Genomic DNA, 26,792 nt, shown 5'->3' with positions numbered 1-26,792 from the left:
TGTGCTGAGACCCAGTAAGAAGATACCTAAGTAGTTCAAGAGTCCCGGAAACGACCGCAGTTCCATCACATTCTATGGCCTCGGTGTGTTCTCGATTGCCTCCGTTTTCGCTTTGGTAGGCCTGATGCCGTCCGCCGCAATCCTCCTTCCCAGGAACTCCACTTCACGCGCCAGGAAAACGCACTTCGAGCGTTTTAACCTGAGCCCCACACGGTTAAGTCGACTAAGAACCTCCTCCAGGTTCTGCAGGTGCTTGACTGTGTTCTGACCTGTGACCAAGATGTTGTCCTGGAAGACCACAGTGTGCAGGACTGACTTCGGTAAACTTTCCATGTTTCTCTGGAATATCGTCACCACTGATTGGATTCCAAACGGGCATCTGTTATAAACAAAAAGACTTTTGTGCGTGTTGATGCAGGTGAGGGCCTTCGATGATTCCTCCAGTTCCTGCGTCATGTAGGCTGAAGTCAGATCCAGCTTCGTGAACGTCTTTCCTCCTGCCAGCGTTGCAAAGAGGTCATCGGCTTTTGGTAGTGGGCATTTGTCCTCCAGGGAGAAACGATTGATAGTTATTTTGTAATCGCCACAGATTCTGACGGTGCCGTCTCCCTTGAGAACTGGGACAATAGGACTGGCCCACTTGCTGAACTCGATCAGTGAAATGATGCCCTCTCGTTGCAGCGGTCTAGCTCGATCTCTATCCTTTCTCTCAACATGTACGGTACTGCTCTCGCCTTGTGATGGATGGGTCGCGCCGCCGGAATTAGGTGGATCCGCACTTTTGCTCCTTGGAATTTCCCGATGCCTCGTTCGAACAGCGAAGGAAATTTGTTTGAGACCTGGGCACACGAAGTGTCGTCAGCGGGTGATAGCGCTCGGACGTCATCCCAGTTCCGGCGTAGCTTTCCCAGCCAGCTCCTGACGAGCAGCGTGGGACCATCGCCTGGTACCACCCAGAGTGGTAGCTTGTGCACCGCTCCATCGTAGGAGACCTTTACGTTAGCACTGCCAATTACAGGAATCAATTCTTTAGTGTAATTCTTAATGTCGTGCGAACTGGATTTAAGACTGATCTTGAGGCCTTGTTGCACCACAACCTTTCGAAAGTCTTTTTCCCATGATGGACTGACTCACGCCCGTGTCCAGCTCCAATGACACCGGAATTCCATTCAGTTGAATATTCAGCATTATCGGGGGACAATTTGTGGTGAATGTGTGCACCCCATGTATCTCTGCCTCCTCGATCTGAGGCTCTGGTTCGTAGTGATCCTCCGTGGATCTGTCCTCCTCTGCAATATGGTGGTTTGCAGGTTTAACAGGCTTAGCAGCTCGCCTGCACACTCGTTGGAGGTGTCCCATTGTTCCACATCCCTTGCAAACATATCCTTTGAATCATAAGAACATAAGAACATAAGAATTAGGAACAGGAGTAGGCTATCTAGCCCCTCGAGCCTGCTCCGCCATTCAAAAAGATCATGGTTGATCTGGCCATGGACTCAGCTCCACGAACCCGCCCACTCCCCATAACCCTTAATTCCCTTATTGATTAAAAATCTATCTATCTGTGATTTGAATACATTCAATGAGCTAGCCTCAACTGCTTCCCTGGGCAGAGAATTCCACAGATTCACAACTCGCTGGGAGAAGAAATTCCTTCTCAACGCGGTTTTAAATTGGCTCCCCCATATTTTGAGTCTGTGCCCCCTAGTTCTGGTCTCCCCGACCAGTGGAAACAACCTCTCTGCCTCTATCTTGTCTATCCCTTTCATTATTTTAAATGTTTCTAAAATATCACCCCTCATCCTTCTGAACTCCAACGAGTAAAGACCCAGTCTACTCAATCTATCATCATAAGGTAACTCCCTCATCTCCGAATCAGCCTAGTGAATCGTCTCTGTGCCCCCTCCAAAGCTAGTATATCCTTCCTTAAGTAAGGTGACCAAAACTGCACGCAGTACTCCAGGTGCGGCCTCACCAATACCCTGTACAGTTGCAGCAGGACCTCCCTGCTTTTGTACTCCATCCCTCTCGCAATGAAGGCCAACATTCCATTTGCCTTCCTGATTACCTGCTGCACCGGCAAACTAACTTTTTGGGATTCATGCACAAAGATCCCCAGGTCCCTCTGCACTGCAGCATGTTGTAATTTCTCCCCATTCAAATAATATTCCCTTTTACTGTTTTGTTTTCCAAGGTGGATGACCTCGCATTTTCCGACATTGTATTCCATCTGCCAAACCTTAGCCCATTCGCTTAACCTATCTAAATTTCTTTGCAGCCTCTCTGTGTCCTCTACACAACCCGCTTTCCCACTAATCTTTGTGTCATCTGCAAATTTTGTTACACTACACTCTGTCCCCTCTTCCAGGTCATCTATGTATATTGTAAACAGTTGTGGTCCCAGCACCGACCCCTGTGGCACACCCACTAACCACCGATTTCCAACCCAAAAAGGACCCATTTATCCCGACTCTCTGTTTTCTGTTAGCCAGCCAATTCTCGATCCATGCTAATATATTTCCTCTGACTCCATGTACCTTTATCTTCTGCAGTAACCTTTTGTGTGGCACCTTATCGAATGCCTTTTGGAAATCTAAATACACCACATCCATCGGTACACCTCTATCCACCATGCTCGTTATATCCTCAAAGAATTCCAGTAAATTTGTTAAACATGATTTCCCCTTCATGAATCCATGTTGCGTCCACTTGATTGCACTATTCCTATCTAGATGTCCCGCTATTTCTTCCTTAATGATAGCTTCAAGCATTTTCCCCACTACAGATGTTAAACTAACCGGCCTATAGTTTCCTGCCTTTTGTCTGACCCCTTTTTTAAACAGAGGCGTTACATTAGCTGCATGAATGGAAACGATGATCACCCCCGCAGCGCCAACAAGGTGTTAATGGCCTTGCATTCATCACCCTTGATGGTGGACTCTGAGACATCGGTGGACGTGTAGCTGCAGGTATTTGTGACCTTCCCTGTACATTACGATTCGAAAACAACATCACTTTGTTCACAGTACTTGTAGCAGCACTTGTGTGCTGAGAGATTTGCTTCTTATTGTCACTGGTGGCAATGAACGCCTGGGCTATCGCTATGGCCTTACTCAAGGTTCAGGTCTCTACAGTCAAAAGTTTGCGAAGTATGGTTTTGTGGCCAATGCCAAGTTCGAAAAATTCTCTGAGCATGTGCTCCAAATGTCCTTCAAATTCGCAATGTCCTGCAAGGCGTCTCAGCTCGGCAATTTAACTCTTTCCTTCAGGTTCAAATGCTCTCGGACCAGTGTGCACAAATCGTTGTACAATTTCTCCGTGGGTTTCGCTGGAGTGAGCAGATTCTTCATGAGGCCATACATTTGTGCCCCACAGACGGTGAGGAGGATCGCCCTTCATTTGGCAGCGTTCTCTTCCCCATCTAGCTTGTTGGCCACGAAGTATTGGTCGAGTCGCTCCACAAAAGTTTCCCAATCATCTCCCTGCCGAAAATGTCTCCAGGATGCCTACTGTTCTCTGCATCTTTGGGTTCGCTATCTGTATCTCGTTGCCAGTTGTTGAGTATGGAGACGGCGTCAGACTGAACACTGTGAGCTCAAAGTAAAGTGTGACCTTAGTCTTTTATTGCAGGTCTCCAGAGTGCCTCTCTCATCTGTGAAGACTTCTTAAATACCTGTGCTCCCAAGGGATTAGAGGATTCCTTGGGACTCCGGGGAATGAGCCGTCTGGTGGCTGTACAGAGTAAAAACAAGTCCACATATATAACAACCCCTATGGCCAGTAAAGAAGCTCGATAACTCATGGAGGGCCACGGTAGATTACCGAGTCCTGAATAAAAATATTCCACCCACAGTAGCAGTGGTAGTGGATTTGATAGGAAGTATCCCTGCAGCTGCTACAGCTTTCACCGAGCTAGACATTTCAAATGTGTTTTGGTCCATTCCCCTGAGATGAGAGGACCAGTATAAATTTGCCTTTACCTTTAAGGGTCAGTAGTATGGGCCCAAGTTTCCACATGATTTGCGCCTGATTTTTAGGAGCAACTGGTGGAGAACGGACTATCTTAGAAATCGCAATTCTCCACATTTTTTTTTCTACAATTCTAGTCAGGTAGAACAGTTCTACTTTGGAACAGAATTTTTTCTTCAAAAGGGGGCGTGTCCGGCCACTGACGCCTGATTTCAAAGTTTCCACAGTGAAAACGTACTCCAAACTAACTTAGAATGGAGCAAGTGAAGATTTTTGTAGAACTGAAAAAACCTGTTCTACACATTAAAAAATCAGGCGCAGATTACAAATTAGGCGTCCAGAACGAGGTGGGGGGGGGGAAGGGAAGTCATTAAATTCTACAATAAATCCTTATTTATACTTCTACAAATATTATACAAATAAATCCAACCTGAATAAACATTTATAAGCAAAGAAAAGATGAAATAAACCATGTTCCTACCTGTGTGAAAGTGCTTTAGGCACAGAGAATGCTGCAGTCAGCCTGAGGTGCCCTTTCTTCCCGGGGGGGGGGGGGAAGAGGAGGAGGTGCCCGTTCTTCCCGCGGGGGGGGGGAGGAGGAGGTGCCCGTTCTTCCCGCGGGGGGGGGGGAGGAGGAGGCGCCCGTTCTTTCCTGCGGGGCGGGGGGGGGGAAGAGGAGTCGCCCGTTCTTCCCGGGGGGGGGGGGGGAGGAGGAGACGCCCGTTCTTTCCTGCGGGGGAGGGGGAGGAGGCGCCCGTTCTTTCCTGCGGGGGGGGGGGGGGGGAGGAGGCGCCCGTTCTTTCCCGCGGGGGGGGGGGAGGAGGTGCCCGTTCTTTCCTGCGGGGGGGGGGGGGGGGGGGAGGAGGTGCCCGTTCTTTCCCGCGGGGGGGGGGGAGGAGGTGCCCGTTCTTTCCTGCGGGGGGGGGGGGGGGGGAGGAGGCGCCCGTTCTTTCCCGCGGGGGGGGGGGAGGAGGTGCCCGTTCTTTCCTGCGGGGGGGGGGGGGGGAGGAGGCGCCCGTTCTTTCCTGCGGGGGGGGGGGGGGGGGAGGAGGAGACGCCCGTTCTTTCCTGCGGGGGGGGGAGGAGGAGACGCCCGTTCTTTCCTGCGGGGGGGGGGGGGGGAGGAGTCGCCCGCTCTTTCCCGCGGTGGTTGGGGGAGGCGCCCGTTCTTCCCGCGGGGGGGGGAGGAGGCGCCCGCTCTTTCCCGCGGGGGGGGGGGAGGAGGTGCCCGTTCTTTCCTGCGGGGGGGGGGGGGGGGGGAGGAGGCGCCCGTTCTTTCCTGCGGGGGGGGGGGGGGGGGAGGAGGCGCCCGCTCTTTCCCGTGGGGGGGGGGAGGAGTCGCCCGCTCTTTCCCGCGGTGGTTGGGGGAGGCGCCCGTTCTTCCCGCGGGGGGGGGAGGAGGCGCCCGCTCTTTCCCGCGGGGGGGGGGGGAGGAGGCGCCCGTTCTTCCCGCGGGGGGGGGGGGGGGGAGGAGGCGCCCGTTCTTCCCGCGGGGGGGGGAGGAGGCGCCCGCTCTTTCCCGCGGTGGGGGGAGGAGGCGCCCGTTCTTTCCTGCGGGGGGGGGGAGGAGGCGCCCGTTTGTTCCCGCGGGGGGGGGGGGAAGGAGACAGTGAGAAGGCTGCAAGTGCTGATGTGCTGATGGCAATGTGCTTTTAGTAAAAAAAATTTCAAAAATTAAACAGCTACAAAGAACTACAAAAATGGCCGAGTGCCAATGTTTTTTTCACACTGAGCACGTGTGAACGTTCCAACGCGCACGCGCAGCGTTGCCGGCAGGAAAAAAACTAATTTAAATCGTACCCGCCCCCTCCCACTTACAAAATCGGCGCAAGTGTAGGCTCCGCCCCCCCCCGGGCGCCGTGCCAGGCAGACAAGGAGCTGCAGAACGCTCCAGAATCGCGAGGTTTTTTTTTAGGCGCCGTTTTAGGCGCGAAAAACGGGCACCCAGCTTGGAGGGGCACCCGTTTTTTATCGTGTGGAAACTTGGGCCCTATATGTGGACATGTCTTCCACAAGGGTTTCATAATAGTCCCTCGATCTTCCACCAAAGTATGGCCGAAGCATTATATGGTTTTAGCCAGCCAGATCAGTTGGTCCAATATGTGGACAACCTGTTGTTATTCTCTGAAAGTGCGGAGGACCACAGGTCATTATTGAGTGAGTTACTGCATTTGTTGAAAGAAGCAGGTTTTAAAGTAAATCCCAAGAAAGCTCAGGTCAGACAAGAGGAGGTGCAGTTTCTAGGTTTGACCATTAGAGCAGGAGAGGGAGCCATAGATGGAGCTAAGAGAAAGGCAGTCTAGTAACTACCTGTTCCTAAGGACGTGTCTGGAGTAAGGTCTTTCCTGGGAATAACGGGTTTATTTGGCAATATGGGCTAGGCGAGGGTTTAAGTCCTCAGACGGAAAGCCGTTGGTGACAGCCCCTTTGTTAAAAGTCATTTTGGACGTCACGGGTAGGGACCAGAAGGATTACTACATCCAAAAGGTCAAAGGACCTCTAAGACAGAGCTCAAGTGGAAATGGAATGAAAAAGCAGACACACTGGCCAAAACAGGGGCAGGAGAAGGGACACCTTGGGACCCATATCACTGTGGACAGATCATGGCTGTAACAGGCGGAGAGGGCCCAAAGAAGTACCATTGCCGCCTGATTTAAGACAGACTCAGCTACGGGATGCAGACCTTGGAGCAGCGATTAGGGACAAGAAAGACGGAAGTCTGTAGCGGGACCTTTAGAAGCTGCAGACATAGCGGTAAAGCAGGAATGCTGTTTAAGGGAGACAGTTGGATCATGCCAGGGCAGTGCAGGGAAGAATTCTTGCAGCTAGCACATGGAGGTCCAGGAGCTGGACATCAGGGCCAGAAACAATGTGGAATAAAGTAGAAGCTGTGGGATGGTGGCCTGGGCTTAGAAGTGATGTAAGGGATTACTATCAGAATTGTTTGGTATGTGCCGCAAACAATCCAGACCCCTACCAGAGAAAGGCTCCGTTGGATCACACAAAGAGGGTAGAGGGGCCATGGCAGTCTATACAGATAGATTTCATTGGGCCACTGCCCACCTCAGGCAGAGGCAATACATATTGCTCGGTGTTAATAGATCTCTTTACAAAATGGGTGGAAGCTTTTCCTTATAGGGTGGCCACCGCAGTAGTCACTGCAAAGATTTTGGTGCGAGAAGTATTTTCTCGATGGGGACTGCCCCAATAGTGGAATCAGATCAAGGAAGTCATTTCATTGGAGTGGTAATGCAGGCCACCCTAAAGCTATTAGGGATACAGGGGAAATGGCATGTGGCGTATAACCCCCAGTCGTCAGGTCCAGTGGAGAGGACAAACTGGACCTTAAAAGAGAGGCTTAGAAAAGAGATAGGAAATACCCCAAAGAAATGGGATGAGATCCTATCCCTAATACTGATGAGCTACCGAGCCAGTCTCTAAAAGTACGGGACATTCCCCACATGCACCGATGACAGGGAGACTTATGAGGACCCCGACCCATATCCTAGCACCAGTCCTGACTGAAAAGCAGGTTAAAGAGGTCACACGGGAAAGGTTTGTCAGAGATCTGTCTGGTACTCTGAAGGGGCTGCATTGGGAAGCAGCTAACAATATTGTCAGGCAGCACCAGCAGAATAAACTGCTGTTGGAACCCCGGGTTACACAGGAATGGAAGATTGGGAATCAGACAAAGGTCAGGAATTATGCCAGAACACGGGCATTTGAACCATTGTACAAAGGACCATATAGCATTGTAGACAAGGCAAGCCCTATAGTGTACGCGATCCAGCTGCCAAAACGTATAAAATGGTTCCAGATAAACCAGTACAACCCCGGAGAGAAAAGTAAAAAGCGGGCCAAGGCCCAAGGAACAGTGATGAGTTTGATCAGTGTAAGCCTTCCACCCATGCTGTGGGATGATGATGATGGAGAAGTAAGGGACGGAGCAGTAAGGCGGAGTGGTCAGGTGCTGTGAACTAGGGTACCCTGGATCCCTCCTCCATCTCCACCCCCGAGTCTCCGAAAGCCCAAGCATCGGGATAAAAGGAGAGGGAATCAGTGATTGTAAAAAGGTGTTTTGTGCATATGTGAATAACTGAAGAAGGACCTGTAAGGGGGAGGCCCCACAGAGCAAAAGTATTTCTTTCATTTTGTCTTTATAGGAGCGAATTGAGCCAGGGATACGAGATGAGGTGGATGCTGTGGATAGGCCTGCGGATGGCCCTGATTATTAAAGGATTGGGAGATCGAGGAGACACCGAGACATTCTTTACATACGGGTGTATGGGAGGAACCGGCCCTACTGTAACGCAAAGGGGAGCCATATGGAGCATACAGGACACAAACGCCTATGCTCACACTGGGAGTTGGCTAAGGTGCCAGGGTCAAATTCGACCAAGTACTCCAGACAAACGGAAACAAATTTGGGGAGGTGTCAGTGTCCTGCCCCAGGCTAAACATCATGACCAGGAAGGTACGGGTGAGAGAGGGTAGACGAGTTTGTTTGGAATGTAAAGGGATTACATGGGAGGATGATGGTGGTTACAGAAAACCAACAGGGGAAAAGTTAATGCATCCACAGAATGGGAAAAACTGGGTAATAGCTCAAACAGGCAGACCACAGGAACAAAAGAAGGGGCGAAATTGTGTTGGGAAAAATGGTGGAAGGAGGAACAAGGGATTTATACCTGTGTCGTTGGATCAAGCAACAAGTGCAGGGGAGGTGTGGGGATTGTTTTTGATTGGCAATGGCAAGATTCTGGGTCAGGAATTAATTGGACGCAGTGTTTTGATTCCTGTGTGACCTTGAACCCTCCAAAAACAGTCAATGCAACTGAGCTAATTGCGAGCAAATTATTACCTCTCCCTAAAATGCTGGAGATTCCAAACCAAGAAATTCCATGTCCCGTCCTAACACCTGGACCTAAGAATGGGTTTGCGTTAATCCCAACAGGAAAATGTTGTATGATTCTATATATTATGAAGTAGAGTCATTTATTCTAAATTTAACAGAGTTACAATTACCCCGATGGTACCCGCCAGAAACAGAAAAGTTATATGAAAAATTGTTAAAGGAAATGTTTTAACAATTCTATCAAAAGAATTACGGGGATGAGAGTCAGGGGGAAGCGTAGAGACCGAGACGGAAAAGGGGATTAATGAGTGACGTAGCTATAGCATTTAATACTGGGACATCACTGGTAAATAGTGTGGCCAACGCACAGTTGCAATTCCAAGTGAATACCTTAAGGGACCAGTTAAAGAATATACTGGAGGAGGGTAGTGACATAGAGGTTAACGAACTACAGGAGGACCAGGCAATGACAATTCATTTGAAAGAGATGGTAGCTGAGGTGGAAACACATGCTTAGACCATCAATGCTTTAATCAAGGAGGGTAGAAATGCGTCAGATCAAGCTGCTCAGAATGACGTGTGATGTGGAGTATGACAAAGACACTCAACAAAGGCCTGTTGTGGAGAAAAGAATTGCTTAATTGCTTGATCAAGGGAGACACGGTCTACACCAGTTCCTTAACTGGATGCCTTCCCAACTGTTCTCGTCGAACACTTTAGGAGCTGCTTCTTTTATACAGAATTCTTTGCAAAGTCATCATTTACATTATCATTGGTCAGTCTTTCTACCGCGTGATAATTTTTTTTGCTTTGTTACAGATTGTTTAATTTCAACTTTGTTAATTGTTTCACATCCTCTTTGGATATGAACATATGTATCCTGCATCCTGCCTCCTGCCACTAACAGGAATTTATTTCTAAGTTCTGAATACAACAGGAAGCCACTTTATAGGCCTACGACCTTAGCTCTGAATAACATTAACTGTATCATTGTCCTACAGTTGCACCTGCTAATTCTGCCACATCAGCAAATTGTGTTTTTGCCTTTCTAATCTAAAACATGTTTAATTCCCACTTCAATCCACACTTTGGTCACATGGTTATTCTATTAACCCACCGTGACCAATTTTTTTACCTTACTAGGCTCGTGTGTCACTCGCCCCGATTTCGTTGATCAGGCAATAAGATTGGAACACTCACGACTCATATCAGGTATTCGTGTTGGTTTAGTTCATCTCCCCTGTTACCTATTTTCAGTGAAGGCTTCCTTTCATATTTCTGAGCGGCTTTTACCAGCGCTTTCATCCTTTTCCTCCTACATCTAAAGCACCATTTAAACAGTAACATAAGTATAACCAACATCTGCACCATCACTAATACATGTGACATAATTCTTATCCAAGGGTGTACATGAACATTAAGTCCAAAATCCCATAGTCGTGTATACCAGGGTTGATTGGCCAGCACTTTCTTTGTGTCCTTTTGCAGCTCAACAATCTCTTTCATCAGGATGATGTATTTTTGTCATTGCTCACGGACACTCTTCTCCAATGTTTTCTGTTCCTCACTTAGTTTGGGAATAGGTTTTCCCTGAGGCTCTTCGAAGCCCTCGTACCTCGCATTTATAGTGTCTAACACCATTCCACTGATAGTTTCTTCTTTTAATTCTGGGTATATAATATGTCCCTGAATATTAACCTCTTGTCTGGTTGTAAAGCAAAAGTCGGTGGTAGTGATGGGGCAGTGCGTTACTCCTCCCACAGTCATGATAGTGACTGTGGTGCTGACACACCATTGCCCGTTACTTTGTGGTGCTGCTGTTGTCTCGAAATCTAGCATCACCGAGGTTATGCTCAGAATGCATCCTTCTGTACGGCTGTATCCACAGTCATCTTGATCAAATTTGGAATGTTCTCGGCACAAAACAACTTGGTTATTCTTACAACAATCTTTAATGCACAGAACCTTGGTATCATCCCCCTTCTTAATAACGTATTGGTGCAGTTTGTGGTATCTGACCCATGTTTGGTTTCTTATTTCTCCTATATTGTCAACTTTATACAGGAGGTTGCCCTTGGTCACATCATATTGTGGTATCGGCAGTACATATCCGATTATATTCTGATGACCAGTTTTAGGAATCCATGCATAGCTGTTTTGCCTGATTTCACAGGCATCTGTTTCCCTTTTTCTCAAGGTCCATTCCCTGAATACATCATTGGTTATCCAATCTGGGCCCTCCCCATTTTGTAGTTGTTCTAAGTTATGTTCTACTGTACTTATCATCCATTCTCCATACCCGGCGCATACCGCGGTGTTTCATCCACTTTCGCTACTGTACCTTTGGTTCGCATTTATTGTTGACTTGGACAGATCCTGTCACTGCTTTCCAAATGTGCTGCTATTGCATCTTTAATAATTGACTCCAGCATTGTCCCCACCACCGATGTCAGGCTAAATGGTTTATAATTTCCTGTTTTCTCTCTCCCTCCTTTTTTAAAAAGTAGCTACCCTCCAGTCCATAGGAACTGATCCAGAGTCCATGGAATATTGGAAAATGACTACCAATGCATCCTCTATTTCTAGGGCCACTTCCTGCAGTACTCTAGGATGCAGACTATCAGGCCCTGGGATTTATCAGCCCTCAGTCCCTTCAATTTCCCTAACACCATTTCCTGACTAATAAGGATTTCCCTCAGTTCCCCCTTCTCGCTAGACCCTCGGTCCCGTCGTACTTTTGGGATGTTATTCGTGTTTTCCTTAGTGAAGACAGAACCAAAGTATTTGTTCAATTGGTCTGCATTTCCTTGTTCCCCATTATGAATTCATCTGATTCTGACTACAAGGGACCTATATTAGTCTTCACCAATCCTTTTCTCTTCACAGATCTATAGAAGCTTTTGCAGTCAGTTTTTATGTTCCCTGCAAGCTTACTCTAATACTCTATTTTCCCCCTCCTAATTAAACCCTTAGTCCTTCTCTGCTGAATTCTAAGTTTCTCCCAGTCCTCAGGTTTGCTGCTTTTTCTGGCCAATTTATATGACTCTTCCTTGGATTTAACACTTTCCCTAATTTCCCTTGTTAGCCACGGTTGAGCCACCTTCCCTTTTTTATCCTTACGCCACACAAGGATGTACAATTGTTGTAGTTCATCCATGTGGTCTTTAAATGTCTGCCATTGCCTATCCACTGTCAACCCTTTAAGTATCATTCACCAGTCTATCCTAGCTAATTCACGTCTCATACCATTGAAGTTTCCTTTCTTTAAGTTCAGGATCCTAGTCTCTGAATGAACTGTGTCACTCTCCATCTTAATGAAGAATTCTACCATATTATGATCACTCTTCCCCAAGGGGCCTCGCACGACCAAATTGCTAATTAATCTAGGATGGCCTGCTCTCTAGTTGGTTCCTCAACATATTGGTCTAGAAAACCATCTTTTATACACTCCTTCACAGTATTGCTACCAGTTTGGTTAGTCCAACCTATATGTAGATTAAAGTCACCCATGATAACTGCTGTACCCTTATTGCACGCTTCCCTAATTTCCTGTTTGATGTCGTCCCCAACCTCCCTACTGCTATTTGGTGGTCTGTACACAACTCCCACGAACATTTTCTGCCCTTTGGTGGTTCACAGCTCTACCCATATAGATTCGACATCATCCACGCTAATGTTGTTCCTTACTATTGCATTAATCTCCTCTTTAACTAGTAACGCTACCCCACCTCCTTTTTCTTCCTGTCTATCTTTCCTGACTATTGAATACCCCTGGATGTTGAGTTCCCAGCCTTGGTTACCCTAGAGCCATGTCTCCGTAATCCCAATTACATCATATTGTTAACAGCTATCTGCGCAGTTAATTCATCCACCTTATTACGAATGCTCCACGAATTGAGACTCAGAGCCTTCAGGCTTGTTTTTTTAACACTCTTTGTCCTTTTAGAATTATGTTGTAATTTGGCCATTTTTGATTTTTGCCCTTTGATTTCTCTGCCCTCTAGTCTTGCTTTTCTCCTTCCTACCTTTTTCTTCTGCCCCCTTTTTACTTCCCTCTGCATCCCTGCATTGATTCCCATCCCCCTGCCATTTTAGTTTAAACCCTCCTCAACAGCACTCGCAAACACTCTGCTTAGGACATTGGTTCCGGTCCTGCCCAGGTGCAGACCGTCCGGTTTGTACTGGTCCCACCTCCCCCAGAATCGGTTCCAATGTCCAGGAATTTGAATCCCTCCCCCTTGCTCCATTCCTCAAGCCACATATTCATCTGAGCTATCCTGCAATTCCTACTCTGACCAGCACATGGCACTTGGTAGCAATCCTGAGATTACTACCTTTGAGGTTCTACTTTTTAATTTAACTCCTAGCTCCCTAAACTCAGGTAGGACCTCATCCGGTTTTTACCTATGTCGTTGGTACCTTTATGCATCATGACGGCTGGCTATTCGCCCTCCCCCTCCAGAATGCGCTGCAGCCACTCCGAGACACCCTTGACTCTTGTCCCAGGTTCATTGTGTCCCTGTGCATTTCTGTGTCTCATCAGAGAAAATGGCATTTTTAGATTGTTTCCAAACTTTTAGTATTATTTCTTTTACAAAGGTTCCCAAACCCAAGATTTTCCAATGCAACCAAAATGTTTATCAAGAGAATATCTCAAAATCCCAATTCAAATACTGTACTGCAAATCTTTTTATTTAAATCTCTTTTACTAAACTAGAAGCTTTCATGTCATTTAAAATACGATCCGACACAAAGGAAATGACGCGGAGCTTCCCCAGCCTGTAGCCTCAAGAAACCCATGCAGGCTTTTTTAAAAAAGACATTACACTCTCCCTTCTCCTTTCTTTATCTCACTTATATATTAAATTTATTATCTTTCAACCCATGATTACGTTTTTTTTTACACAAGTAATTGGGCATCTCAGCCTGCAATAACCAAATTGAAAAGACAACATTTTGTTTATGATTCTAATTGATTTAAAATGAGCCACACATTTTAATTGAAGTTTTATCTTTTGTTATACAAACCCATCCTTTGTGCATTTCCTAGCTCTGTAACTTATCTTCAAAATAAATCCACATCTATGTTTCGAACTTAAAGTGTCATTCAATTCTAGGTACACAATTCAACTTTTTCACATTTTCTTAAACTTCCCACATCAAGGACAACACGACAAAGGTTGAAAACTTTCAGCTCACTGCCCGGAAAAGTGGGTGCAGCTAAAACAAAGATACAGATGCACTATTTCTCTTTTAAAAGACCGGCTTTCAGACAACTGGAAAATTCATTAACTCCCAACTCAAATATTATACAGACAAGAAAACTTCCACGCAACCAGTTGCATTCAACAAAACTTATGTTTCTCTTCCTCGGCACAAAAGCTGAAGCGTCTGTGTCGGTGTTATATTCTTCTTAGATCTACCCACTCTATCTCTTACTCTTAATTTGCACAATTCCTCTGATTGAGACCTGGCCATGGCCTTATATTGCAAACATTGACTGACCACCATCAAAAATGTTTTGGCCATCTGTTTATTTGCCTTTCTCCCACCATAATTTTTGTTTTGCATTGTCTTCTTTGGGATCCCATCTGTCACTTAACACAATTTTTTAAGGTTGTCGGCAAAATGCCTACTCAGCGAATCTCCTGGCCCCTAATCTAGCATATCTTTGCTCGCCATCTATTTTTGGTACATCTACCCCACTATCAGTTTGTTGTCACCTTTATCCTGGTTTCCTCAAACCTAGGGTCTGCAATTACAAGCCTACAAAACCGATTCTACTTCGAAAATTACTATTGTGACCTCTTAACTATCCTCAAGTCTTTTACACCATTACAGACCTTTCTCACAAGTTTAGACACAGGTGACCGACACATTTTGCGGCAGATTAGATCGGATTTATGAGTGGTATTTAAAATATACTCACTCTCAGTGGTCTGCAAACGTCCGTCTGTCTTTCGCCATTTGATGTGGAGTATGACAAAGACACTCAACATAGAAACATAGAAACATGGAAAATTGGTGCAGGAAAAGCCATTCGGCCATTAGAGCCTGTACCACCATTCAATAACATCATGGCTGATCATTCACCTCAGTCCCCGTTTCCTGCTTTCTCTCCATACCTCTTGATCCCTTTAGTCATAACTCCCTCTTGAATATATCCAATGAACTGGCATCAACAACTCTCTGCGGTAGGGAATTCCACAGGTTAACAACACTCTGAGTGAAGAAGTTTCTCTTCATCTCAGTATTAAATGGCTTACCCCTTATCCTTAGACTATGTCCCCTGGTTCTGGACTTCCCCAACATCGGGAACATTCTTCCTGCATCTAACCTGTCCAGTCCCGTTAGAATTTTATATGTTTCTATGAGATCCCCTCTCATCCTTCTAAATTCCAGTGAATACAGGCCCAGTTGATCCAGTCTCCTCATATGTCAGTCCTGCCATCCCAGGAATCAATTTGGTCAACCTTTGGTGCACTCCCTCAATAGCAAGAACATCCTTCCTCAGATTAGGAGACCAAAACTGAACACAATATTCCAGGTGAGGCCTCACTAAGGCCCTGTACAACTGCAGTAAGACCTCCCTGCTCCTATACTCAAATCCCCTAGCAATGAAGGCCAACATACCATTTGCCTTCTTCACCGACTGCTGTACCTGCATTCAATGACTGATGTATCATGACACCCAGGTCTCGTTGCACCTCCCCTTTTCCTAATCTGTTGCCTTCAAATAATATTCTGTCTTTGTGCTTTTGCCACCAAAGTGGATAACCTCATATTTTTCCACATAATACTGCATCTGCCAAGCGTTTGCCCACTCACCTAACCTGCCCAAGTCACCCTGCAGCCTCTTAGTGTCCTCCTCACAGCTCACACCGCCACCCAGCTTAGTGTCATCTGCAAACTTGGAGACATTACACTCAATTCCTTCATCTAAATCATTAATGTATATTGTAAATAGCTGGGGTCCCAGCACTGAGCCCTGCGGCACTCCATTAGTCACTGCCTGCCATTCTGTAAAGGACCCATTTATCCCGACTCTCTGTTTCCTGTCTGCCAACCAGTTCTCTATCCACGTCAGTACATTACTCCCAATACCATGTGCTTTGATTTTGCACACCAATCTCTTGTGTGGGACCTTGTCAAAAGGCTTCTGAAAGTCCAAATACACCACATCCACTGGTTCTCCCTTGTCCACTCTACCAGTTACATCCTCAAAAAATTCTAGAAGATTTGCCAAGCATGATTTCCCTTTCATAAATCATGCTGATTTGGACCAATCCTGTCACTGCTTTCCAAATGCGCTGCTATTTCATCTTTAATAATTGATTCCAACATTTTTCCCACTGCTGATGTCAGGCTAACTGGTCTATAATTACCCATTTTCTCTCTCCCTCCTTTCTTAAAAAGTGTTGTTACATTAGCTACCCTCCAGTCCATAGGAACTGATCCAGAGTCGATAGACTGTTGGAAAATGATCACCAATGCATCCACTATTTCTAGGGCGACTTCCTTAAGTACTCTGGGATGCAGACTATCAGGCCCTGGGGATTTATCGGCCTTTAATCCCATCAATTTCCCTAACACAATCTCCCGACTAATAAGGATTTCCTTCAGTTCCTCCTTCTCACTAGACCCTCGGTCCCCTAGTATTTCCGGATGGTTATTTGTATCTTCCTTAGTGAAGACAGAACCAAAGTATTTGTTCAACTGGTCCGCCATTTCTTTATTCCCCATTATAAATTCATCTGAATCTGACTGCAAGGGACCTACGTTTGTCTTCACTAATCTTTTTCTCTGACTGACATATCAAGAAAGACTGGATCAACTGGGCTTGTATTCACTGGAGTTCAGAAGAATGAGAGGGGATCTCATAGAAACGTTTAAAATTCTGATGGGCTTAGACAGGTTAGATGCAGGAAGAATGTTCCCAATGTTGGGGAAGTCCAGAACCAGGGGTCACAGTCTAAGGATAAGGGGTAAGCCATTTAGGACTGAGATGAGGAGAAACTTCTTCACCCAGAGAGTGGTGAACCTGTGGAATTCTCTACCACAGAAAGTTGTTGAGGCCAATTCACTAAATATATTCAAAAAGGAGTTAGATGTAGTCCTTAATACTAGGTGGATCAAGGGGTATGGCGAGAAAGCAGGAATGGGGTACTGAAGTTGCATGTTCAGCCATGAACTCATTGAATGGCGATGCAGGCTCGAAGGGCCAAATGGCCTACTCCTGCACCTATTTTCTATGTTTCTATATCTCTATATATCTTGCAGTCAGTTTTTATGTTCCCAGCAAGCTTCCTCTCAAACTCTATTTTCTCCCTCCTAATTAAACCCTTTGTCCTCCTCTGCTGAATTATAAAATTCTCCCAGTCCTCAGGCTTGCTGCTTTTTCTGGCCAATTTATATGCCTCTTCCTTGGATTTAACACTATTCTTAATTTCTCTTGTTAGCCACGGTTGAGCCACCTTCCCCATTTTATTTTTACTCCAGACAGGGATGTACAATTGTCGAAGTTCATCCATGTGATCTTTAAAGGCTTGTCATTGCCTATCCACCGTCAACCCTTTAAGTATCATTTGCCAGTCTATTCTAGCCAATTCACATCTCATACCATCAAAATTACCTTTCCTTAAGTTCAGGACCCTAGTCTCTGAATTAACTGTGTCACTCTCCATCATAATAATGAATTCTACCATATTATGGTCACTCTTCCCCAAGGGGCCTCGCACAACAAAATTGCTAATTAGTCCTTTTTCATTACACAACACCCAGTCTAGGATGGACAGTCCTCTAGTTGGTTCCTCGACATATTGGTCTGGAAAACCATCCCTAATACACTCCAGGAAATCCTCCTCCACTACATTGCTACCAGTTTGGCTAGCCCAATCAATATGTAGATTAAAGTCGTCCGGTATAACTGCTGTACCTTTATTGCACGCATCCCTAATTTCTTGTTTGATGCTGCCTAAACCTCACTACTACTGTTTGATGGTCTGTACACAACTCCCACTAGCGTTTTCTGCCCTTTGGTATTCCGTAGCTTGACCCATACCCATTCCACATCATCCAAGCTGATGTAGAGAAAATAATTCTTTAATTGCTTGATCAAGGGAGACACGGTCTGCACCAGTTCCTTAACTGGATACCTTCCAATCGTTTTTATCGAATACTTTAGGAGCTGCTTCTTTGAAACAGAATTCTTTGCAAAGTCATCATTTACATTATCATTGGTCAGTCTTTCTACCGCGTGACAATTTTTTTTTGCTACGTTACAGATTGTTTAATTTCAACTTTGTTAATTTTTGCACATCCTCCTTGGGTATGAACATATGTATCCTGCATCCTGCCTCCTGCCTACTGCCACTAACAGGAATTTATTTCTCAGTTCTGAATAGACCAGGAAGCCACTTCCAAGGCCTACGACCTTAGCTCTGAATAACATGAACTTTATCATTGTCCTACAGTTGCACCTGCTAATTCTGCCACATCAGCAAATTGTGTTTTTGCCTTCCTAATCTAAAACATGTTTAATTCTTTAATTCCCGCTTCAACGTGTGTGTCATGTACGGAGCTTGGTTGTTAAATGAAGGATGCAGTAATTTAGAGGATTTAAAATAAGGCTACGTACCATCGTGGGTCAGTAATAAGCATCTAAAAGCTTTGATTGTGTTGGGGTAGAAGGAAGACTTCTCTTCCTTGAGATGGACTCCCTGATATAAGGAGTCGACACCTGCTCTCTTAATAGCGACCATGGAATCACTCAGATGAAAACTTCTGTTCAACCGGGTTTTATTCGAGTATATGCAGGGGAAATGTTCCGATGAACACTTCCCACAACAACAGTTTGTAGTGACATTTATACATATTCTGAGGTGTGCAACCCTCCGACAAAACCATCGATTGGTCTACTGCTATCAGAAAAGTTACATTGATTTGGTGACTCTTATCAGACTAGCTCTGAGTGGTTCTTCCCCACCTGTCCATCTCTCATCCCATATCCCCCTTCTGGAATGTGTTATTCAATGATGTCACTTTGCTTCAGTTTCTCATGATGTGTGAAGTAACCTTGCTTCCCAGGGTTTGATATCTTGTTCCCAAAACACCTGCTTTTTTATTCTGTTCCCAAGAGAACTTCAATCATAATGTCCTAGTTTCTCATGAGATACAGATGCTGTTTACAATCTATGTTCCCAAACAGCTTACGCTCTACTGTCCTTGGCAAGTGTTGTTCTGTACTGAATGTGTTGTTTCCATTGTTGGTTACTTATGATGGTTTATTAACCATCAGGCTTTGCAACATAGCAAGCTTTGCTGCTTCCCCTTCTTAAAACCCATTCAAGCAAGTGTATAAGCGTGCTTTACATACACAAACGAGTTTTATATACAATTACTTTCGCTATAGAGACACAGGAACTCCCGATTCCTCAGAACCTCCTAATACTGATAAGTCCGACAATTCAGTTCGGGTATCGATTTTCCTCCCCTTACAATCCCCCCTAATGGCCCTTGTCTATATGCCCAAGATAGGCCATTTCCCAATTAATTCCTCATGGATGAGCTTCCAGGGTTGTCCTTTCACTTGGGTACCGCTACTTCCCAAACTGCGGGACCCACCTGTTGTTTTTCCCATCCAGGTTATACTAGGTAAGTTCTTTCTGCCGGACTGTCTATATTTCCTTTATTCAATGTTTTAACTATAGTTCGGGCTAGGGCCTGCCTTTTATGTCGGTTACACTTTCTACAGGCTAACAATAGCAAAATGACCAAGATGATCCCTTGCACTACAACCAGTATATGTGACACTATTCGTATCCACGGATGCACTTGCACATTGAGTCCAGCATTCCAAAGCCACCTATACCACAGCTGGATAGCCAACATTTTCTCAATGTCTCTTTGTAGTTTGTCTATGTCTTCTATCAGGACTATATATTTCTGTCGTTGCTTCCAATATCCTGCTCCAGTCGAGTTTGTTCCTCATTCAGTTGGAGTATTGGTTTTCCTTGTGGCCAGATGGCCTTTTCGTACCCTTCGTGGATAGCGTCTATCATTGTCCCATTGATGGTTTCTTCTTTCAGTTCAGAGTTTATAACATATCCATTTATGTGTGTTTCATCATGCGGGGTAAAGCAGAAGTCAGTATTCATGATGGCGCATGAGGTATCTCCTCCTTTATTTGTGACCGTCATCTCAATCGCCATGGTGCTCACACACCATTCCCCATTTCCTTGTGGTTTCGTAGTCCCGTGCTAGTGGGGGTGATACTCAAGGTGCACCTGGCCACTTTGTCATATCCACAGTCATCTTTGGGTATTTGTAGTGGATCTCGACATAAAACAACTTGGTTATTTTTATAGCAATCATCTATGCTGAGACTCTTTGTGCTGTTGTTCTCTTTAATTACATATCTGGATAGGTCATGGTAACGCACGCGAGTTTGATTTCTTATTTCCCCTACATTGTTTGTTTGATATAAGGGATCTCCCTTTGTCACATCATACTGTGGTATAGATAGTACAAAACCTGTTATATTTAAATGTCTGGTTACACATCTGACCTTTGGGACCCAAGCATGACTGTTTCTCCGCACCTCACAGGCATGAGTCATGTTTTTGTCCAAGGTCCAGTTGGTAAATACATTGTGTTATCCAATCCGCACCTTCCCATTTTGAAGTTACTCAAGGTTATGTTGTATACCATTGAGTAACCATGCTCCTTATCCTGCGCATACTATTTCTGTCTGTATGATTCTACTCTAGTTTCTTTCCGCTCTAGTTATCGAATTTATAGTTCTGGCATGGTCTTGCAATGTGTGGGCCACTTGTCATAATTCCCTTTCTGTGCCATTCCCCAGTTACCTTACCTCTCCATCCCTCTTCATCCCTCTCCAACAATCCCTGTAAGGTTCATGTTAGGGCGTCGACTCGATCATCTGTCGTGTGCAGGTCTAGAGTGTTTACCATCGCAACTCCCACCGCGTATCCCGCGTCTACCATTTCCAGTATCCCTCTTTTTCCCCGATCCTGCTTTTTACCTGACCCTCTTTCCACATTAAACTTCATGGTTTTTGATTCAGGACCTTCAAGTGCCCGCAGGGTCAGGTTTCTATACAGGCTTATGGTGTTTGACCTGCAGAAGTTGGGGATGGTTAAGTCTGTTAAATTTAGGCATACAGTAATTATTCACTGACGTACCCCGAAGTGTATCTTATCCTTGGTCTGCCTTATTACCAATGTCCCTTTGGCCCCAGTGTTCATGACTGGACACGTTGGTGGCACTGGGGGTGTGTCTTGGGGAATAACCTTTCAACACCATTTATAGGCGTCGGCACCTTGGGAGGGCGGGCATAACTTCCAATCATCCTTCCTTTGCTGGGGTACTCTGGAGAATTGAGTGTAATTTGGCATACACCTTATCTGCACCCCCCCCCTTCTCCTAGGTGCAGTATCTTTCCACTCCCCTCCTGAGTGCAAAACACACCGTGATCTCATTCACCCAAAGTATTAGTCCCGCAATATTGGTCCATCCCCATTGTCGATCCGACCCCTCGCCATGTTGTCTTATGCCTGTTAGTCCAACGCTGCAATTTAAGTTCACTGTTGCTCCGACCATTACGTCAGTGTTCCTGATTCTTTATCACAACTAATGTCACTCCAATCCCTGTAATACAGGCCTTGCTGTCCCTCAGCCAGTGTCCTTCATCTGAGTTACCCCACATTGTTCCCATGAGCACCAAAATCTTGTAAAAAATAATATTTTGCGGTCGTCACCGGTTAATTAGTGACCATGTTTTTTTAACAGGGTCCAGTGTTTCCCCTTGCTGATACCCCTTATAATTACGCATGCGCACGTGTCACTTTCCATTACTACCTGATAGGGTCCAGTCCATTTTGATGTGAGCCGGAACCTCTCTGGGGTAATCCTCACCATTTCCTGACTGTCTATTTGGGGTATTTGAACCTTCTGTTCTTTAGAGTTATTCTCTAAGTCCTTGATTACTTGCTGATCTCTAGCGTGTGCCTTTCAATCATGTAACTGCTTACAGAGTTCCATCACAAACCTCCGTATCCCGTCTTTATATGGTCCTATGTCTTCGCTTCCTGTAACCAAGACTTCTGGCAGTCTCATTGCCCTTCCAGTCATTAGTCCAAAGGGTGTCAGTCCTGTTGTCCAAATATACATAGATGACCTGAAAGAGGGGACAGAGTGTAGTGTAACAAAATTTGAAGATGACACAAAGATTAGTGGGAAAGCGGGTTGTGTAGAGGACACAGAGAGGCTGCAAAGAGATTTAGATATGTTAAGCGAATGGGCTAAGGTTTGGCAGATGGAATACAATGTCGGAAAATGTGAGGTCATCCACCTTGGAAAAAAAAACAGTAAAAGGGAATATTATTTGAATGGGGAGAAATTACAACATGCTGCGGTGCAGAGGGACCTGGGGGTCCTTGTGCATGAATCCCAAAAAGTTGGTTTGCAGGTGCAGCAGGTAATCAGGAAGGTGAATGGAATGTTGGCCTTCATTGCAAGAGGGATGGAGTACAAAAGCAGGGAAGTCCTGCTGCAACTGTATAGGGTATTGGTAAGGCCGCACCTGGAGTACTGCGTGCAGTTTTGGTCACCTTACTTAAGGAAGGATATACTAGCTTTGGAGGGGGCACAGAGACGATTCACTAGGCTGATTCCGGAGATGAGGGGGTTACCTTATGATGATAGATTGAGTAGACTGGGTCTTTACTCGTTGGAGTTCAGAAGGATGAGGGGTGATCTTATAAAAACATTTAAAATAATGAAAAGGATAGACAAGATAGAGGCAGAGAGGTTGTTTCCACTGGTCGGGGAGACTAGAACTAGGGGGCACAGCCTCAAAATAAAGGGGAGCCAACTTAAAACCGAGTTGAGAAGGATTTTCTTCTCCCAGAGGGTTGCGAATCTGTGAAATTCTCTGCCCAAGGAAGCAGTTGAGGCTAGCTCATTGAATGTATTCAAATCACAGATAGATAGATTTTTAACCAATAAGGGAATTAAGGGTTATGGGGAGCGGGCGAGTAAATGGAGCTGAGTCCACGGCCAGATCAGCCATGATCTTGTTGAGTGGCGAAGCAGGCTCGAGGGGCTAGATGGCCTACTCCTGTTCTTAATTCTTATGTTCTTATGCCCTGAGCTTCATCAGTACTCGGGGTAACATGTCTACCAATCCCTTTCCAATCTCCTCGATTGCCTTGGCTAGGACCGGTTTTAAGGTCCTATTTATTCGTTCCACCAATCCGGAATATTCCGGATGGTATGGGATATGGAATTTTTGCCTAATTCCTAGTAACGTGCAGGCCTGTTTCATCACCTTCCCTGTGAAGTGTGTACCTTGATCTGAGTCCAGCTATAGTGGCATTCCCCATCGGGGTATTTCCTCTGCTAGGATCCTGGCCACGGTTCCTGATGAACAATTTCCAGTGCCAAAAGCTTCTACCTATTTCGTAAACTGGTCTATTATAACTAGGCAGTATGTCTTCCCCTTGTTGCTAGGTAATGGTCCAGTACAATCTATCTGCAAGTTTTCCCAGGGTCCTTTCGGTCGGGGCTGATGTCCCATTCTGACCTTTACTTTCCCCCCTAAATTCTATTTTGCGCATGTCACGCACTTTCTACAGTGGTTCTCTATATCTCTACCCATTCCTTTCCACCACCAGCATCTGGACATCGCGTTTATCATGTTGGTTCTACTGGTATGGACATACCCGTGGTATAAATTTAGTAGGCTCCCCTGGATGCATTCCGGGGCCACCACATTCCCGTCTTTCCGTCATATCCCGTTGATCCTTTGTTGGGTCCCTCTCTGCTTCCACCCCTCCTTCTCCTGTGGAGTGGCTTCTCCCTGTACCTTAAGCATGTTTACTTCCTCAGGCCCGATGGTACATGCTTCGACCTGGGCTTCCCCAGCCAGTGCACCTGACTCCGCCACCCGCTTGGCTGCCTCGTCTGCCCATGCGTTTCCCTGTTGGTGTTGATCAGTCATTTTTCTGTATGCTTGACTTTTATTATCGCACACTTTTGGGGTAGAAGGGAGGCTTCTACTAGCCTGACTACTCGTGTTTAATTGGCCCTCCTCCTGAGATCATGCATCCCCGTCTGCTCCAGGCGATCATATAATCATGCACTACTCCAAAAGCTAATCGACTGTATGTTTACTCTTTGTCCCTTAGCCAGCCTCAGAGCCTCAGTCAGAGCCACTAATTCAGCCACTTGAGCTGATAGGCACCCTTCTAACCGACCTTCCCTTCTAACTTGTCCGCTGCTATCTACCACGGCCCATCATTGGTGTCCTGTGATATAGCGCCAAGACCCATCTATAGATCCATGTCTGCCTCCTCAAGCGGGGTTTCACTAGCCTGACTACTTCCCTCGTCTTCTCCTGTTGGGCTACACTGATGCTCCTCTCCCTCCGTAATGATCCAGCCTGCAGGGTTGTTACAATTGTCTTTTATTATTGTTACTGTCCTGTTGGGGGGTAAGAGCATTGCTTCCCCCCTAGCCCTTCGCACGTCAGATACCATTTTTAGCCTTCCTGTGTTAAGCAATTCTACTAAGGTATGCTGGGTACATAGGATAATGTGTCCTGACATTACTATTGGTTCGCTAACTCTGATGACCCATGCCGCATAGTCTAGGGCAGCAACGCACCTCGACAATCCTGCGGCTACAGGTTGTGGTTTACCTGAGTAATATGCCACTGGCCTATGTCTGTCCCCATGTAATTGAGTCACTACCGCGTTATAATGATCGTTACTGTGGTAGGTATAGACGTGGAGGGTCCTATTCTGGTCGGGTAATCCCAGGGTTGGAGCACCTGTGAGAGTTTGTTTTAACCTTACAACTACAGTTTCCTGATCAGGGCCCCAGTTTACTGACCCTTGGGAGGGTTTCCCCACTTTGACCAGGTCCTGTATAGGTTGGGCCATTTTGGCATATTTGGGAATAAAATTTCTGCAGTAGTTGAATAGCCGTAGTACCTGCCTGACCCCTTTCATGGTTCCAGGCCTGGGCATTGATCGAATTGCTTCCTTTCTGTCCTCAGGCATCTGTCTCTTCCCTTGTGATGTTATGTATCCTAGACATATTATTTTGCTCCTTCCCACCTGCACCTTCCTAGGATTTATTTTTAATCCCGTACTCTGCAGAGCTCCTCGCAATGTAATTAAAGCTATTACGTGTGGTTGATCTGTACTGGAGGCAATAAGGATATCATCCACATACTGCAAAAGGGTGCTCCCTTCTCCTATGTCAACCGATTCCAAAATTACTGACAGTACTCGATGAAATATGCTCGGGCTATTATGGAATCCCTGTGACACTCTAGTCCATGTGCATTGTTTTCCCTTTAAGGTGAAGGCAAATTTACCTTGGGACTCTTCGTCTAAAGGTATGGCCCAAAATCTGTTCGCTGTATCAAGCATGGTGAATATTATGTTCTGGATCCAGGCCATTAAAAATTGTGGCCGGACTTGCCACTATTGGGTGTTCTCGGGGAGTCACCTTATTCAGGGCGGTATAATCGATAGTCGGTAAGACCTGTTGTGTTTCTTTACCGGCCACACAGGTGAATTAGTGGAGGCAATTACCTGTTTTACTACCCCTTGCTCCTCTAATTCCTGCACTATCTGACAGACCGCTGCCTCAGCTTCGGGTCTTAATGGGTACTGTTGGTGAGTTTTGTGTTCGGGTCCAGGAATTTTGATGGGTGGTGTCTCTGCTAGCCACAATCCTGCTTGTATTGTGCCCACAGAGTCGGGTATAATTGGCACATGCTACTCCTTACACCCTTTGTATCCCACAGGCTGGATTAGGATTATTCCGGCCACTCATTGCTGGTGTCCCAGGTATTCGAACTTAATTTGGTTTTTGTGCTTATCCCCCAAAATTATCCGGTTACGCTGGGTATCTATCAGTACCCCTATCTCCTTTAAGGTATTGATGCCCAATATGGTGCCCTCTGTTTTCTGACAGCACCAAAACTGAGTAGGTAGCATTACTCCCTGTACTTCTAATAACACCATCTCACTTAGGGTTGCTTTCCGATATCCCCCCACCCACTCCTTGTATGTTAACGGTCCTACGGGTCAGGGGCAAGTCTAAGTTGGTTATGGAAACGGCACTCCTCTTTCTACTAACATATCGCAGTGCTGGCCCCCTAACACTGCACTCGTAAACATTCTTGGATCCCCTAGATGCCGTCCCATACCTTTGCTGGGGGCCGGCAACCTCTAGCGTGTACTGGCTAATTGGAGCATGTTGATAATATCCTCGTTGGAGGGCATTTCAGGTGGGGGCAATGGTGGCAGCGGTGCTGGTACCTGTCTGAGCATGTCAATCAGCTCTTCCCGGGTTAATGCCGTTCTCTTCTTTACCTGTTGGGGGCCTCGTCTTCCTGTGCCTCCTCCCTTATTGCAGCAATCTTTGGACAAGTGTCCTGGTTTAAAACAATTGTAACATTTCCCTCTAGAATTTCCGTAACCATTCCTCTTCTGCGGGCAATCCCTACTGAAGTGGCCTTCCTGACTGCAGTTAAAACATATCAGGGGAGCTGCATGGGCACGTGTCTCCTCCCCCTTCACCCCTGCTGCTACCGTCGCTGCTGCTATTTTTGCTATTTTCTCCCTTTGTTCTGACTTTAACTCTTCTATGTGTTCTGCCCATCCCCTATCTTAAATTCTAACTTAATTATCTTTTGATGGGCTTCTCCTAACCCATCTTTAAACATTTTCAAAAATGCTGCATCATCTTTGTCAGGGTCGTTCGTCCCGGAGTGGTCTTTGTACTCAATCCACTTTCGTTCTCTGTATTCCCCTACCCTTTTGCCTGCTTTTTAAGTTACATTCAGTATCCTACTCCAATTTGTTCTAATCGGTCCCCAACACCCATCCATCCCGTGCTTGGATTTTTGCATTTTTGGCATATCAGGCCC

The 26,792-nt window shown here is 45.9% G+C and overlaps 1 protein-coding gene across 19 annotated transcripts in view; it reads left to right on the top strand.

Annotated features, from left to right (window-relative positions):
- LOC139233979 (uncharacterized) overlaps positions 1–26,792 on the top strand; it is a 138,001-nt gene that overhangs the window by 12,223 nt on the left and 98,986 nt on the right. For 7 of the 19 annotated variants that reach the window (XM_070864762.1, XM_070864734.1, XM_070864779.1 and 4 more), the window contains 2 exons: positions 8,133–8,443; positions 9,968–10,036. The exons of 6 other annotated variants lie outside the window; for them this stretch is intronic. In XM_070864762.1, coding sequence (XP_070720863.1) covers positions 8,133–8,443; positions 9,968–10,036 — 380 coding nt within the window. The remainder of the gene's footprint in view (positions 1–8,132; positions 8,444–9,967; positions 10,037–26,792) is intronic. 6 more of the 19 variants (XM_070864795.1, XM_070864804.1, XM_070864814.1 and 3 more) reach the window with 2 other exon arrangements.

This window comes from Pristiophorus japonicus, chromosome 2 (genome assembly GCF_044704955.1).
Source record: "Pristiophorus japonicus isolate sPriJap1 chromosome 2, sPriJap1.hap1, whole genome shotgun sequence".
NCBI classification, from domain to species: Eukaryota; Metazoa; Chordata; class Chondrichthyes; family Pristiophoridae; genus Pristiophorus; species Pristiophorus japonicus.
Note: the sequence above shows the minus strand (reverse complement) of the source record. Positions and strands in the feature narration are given on the sequence as shown.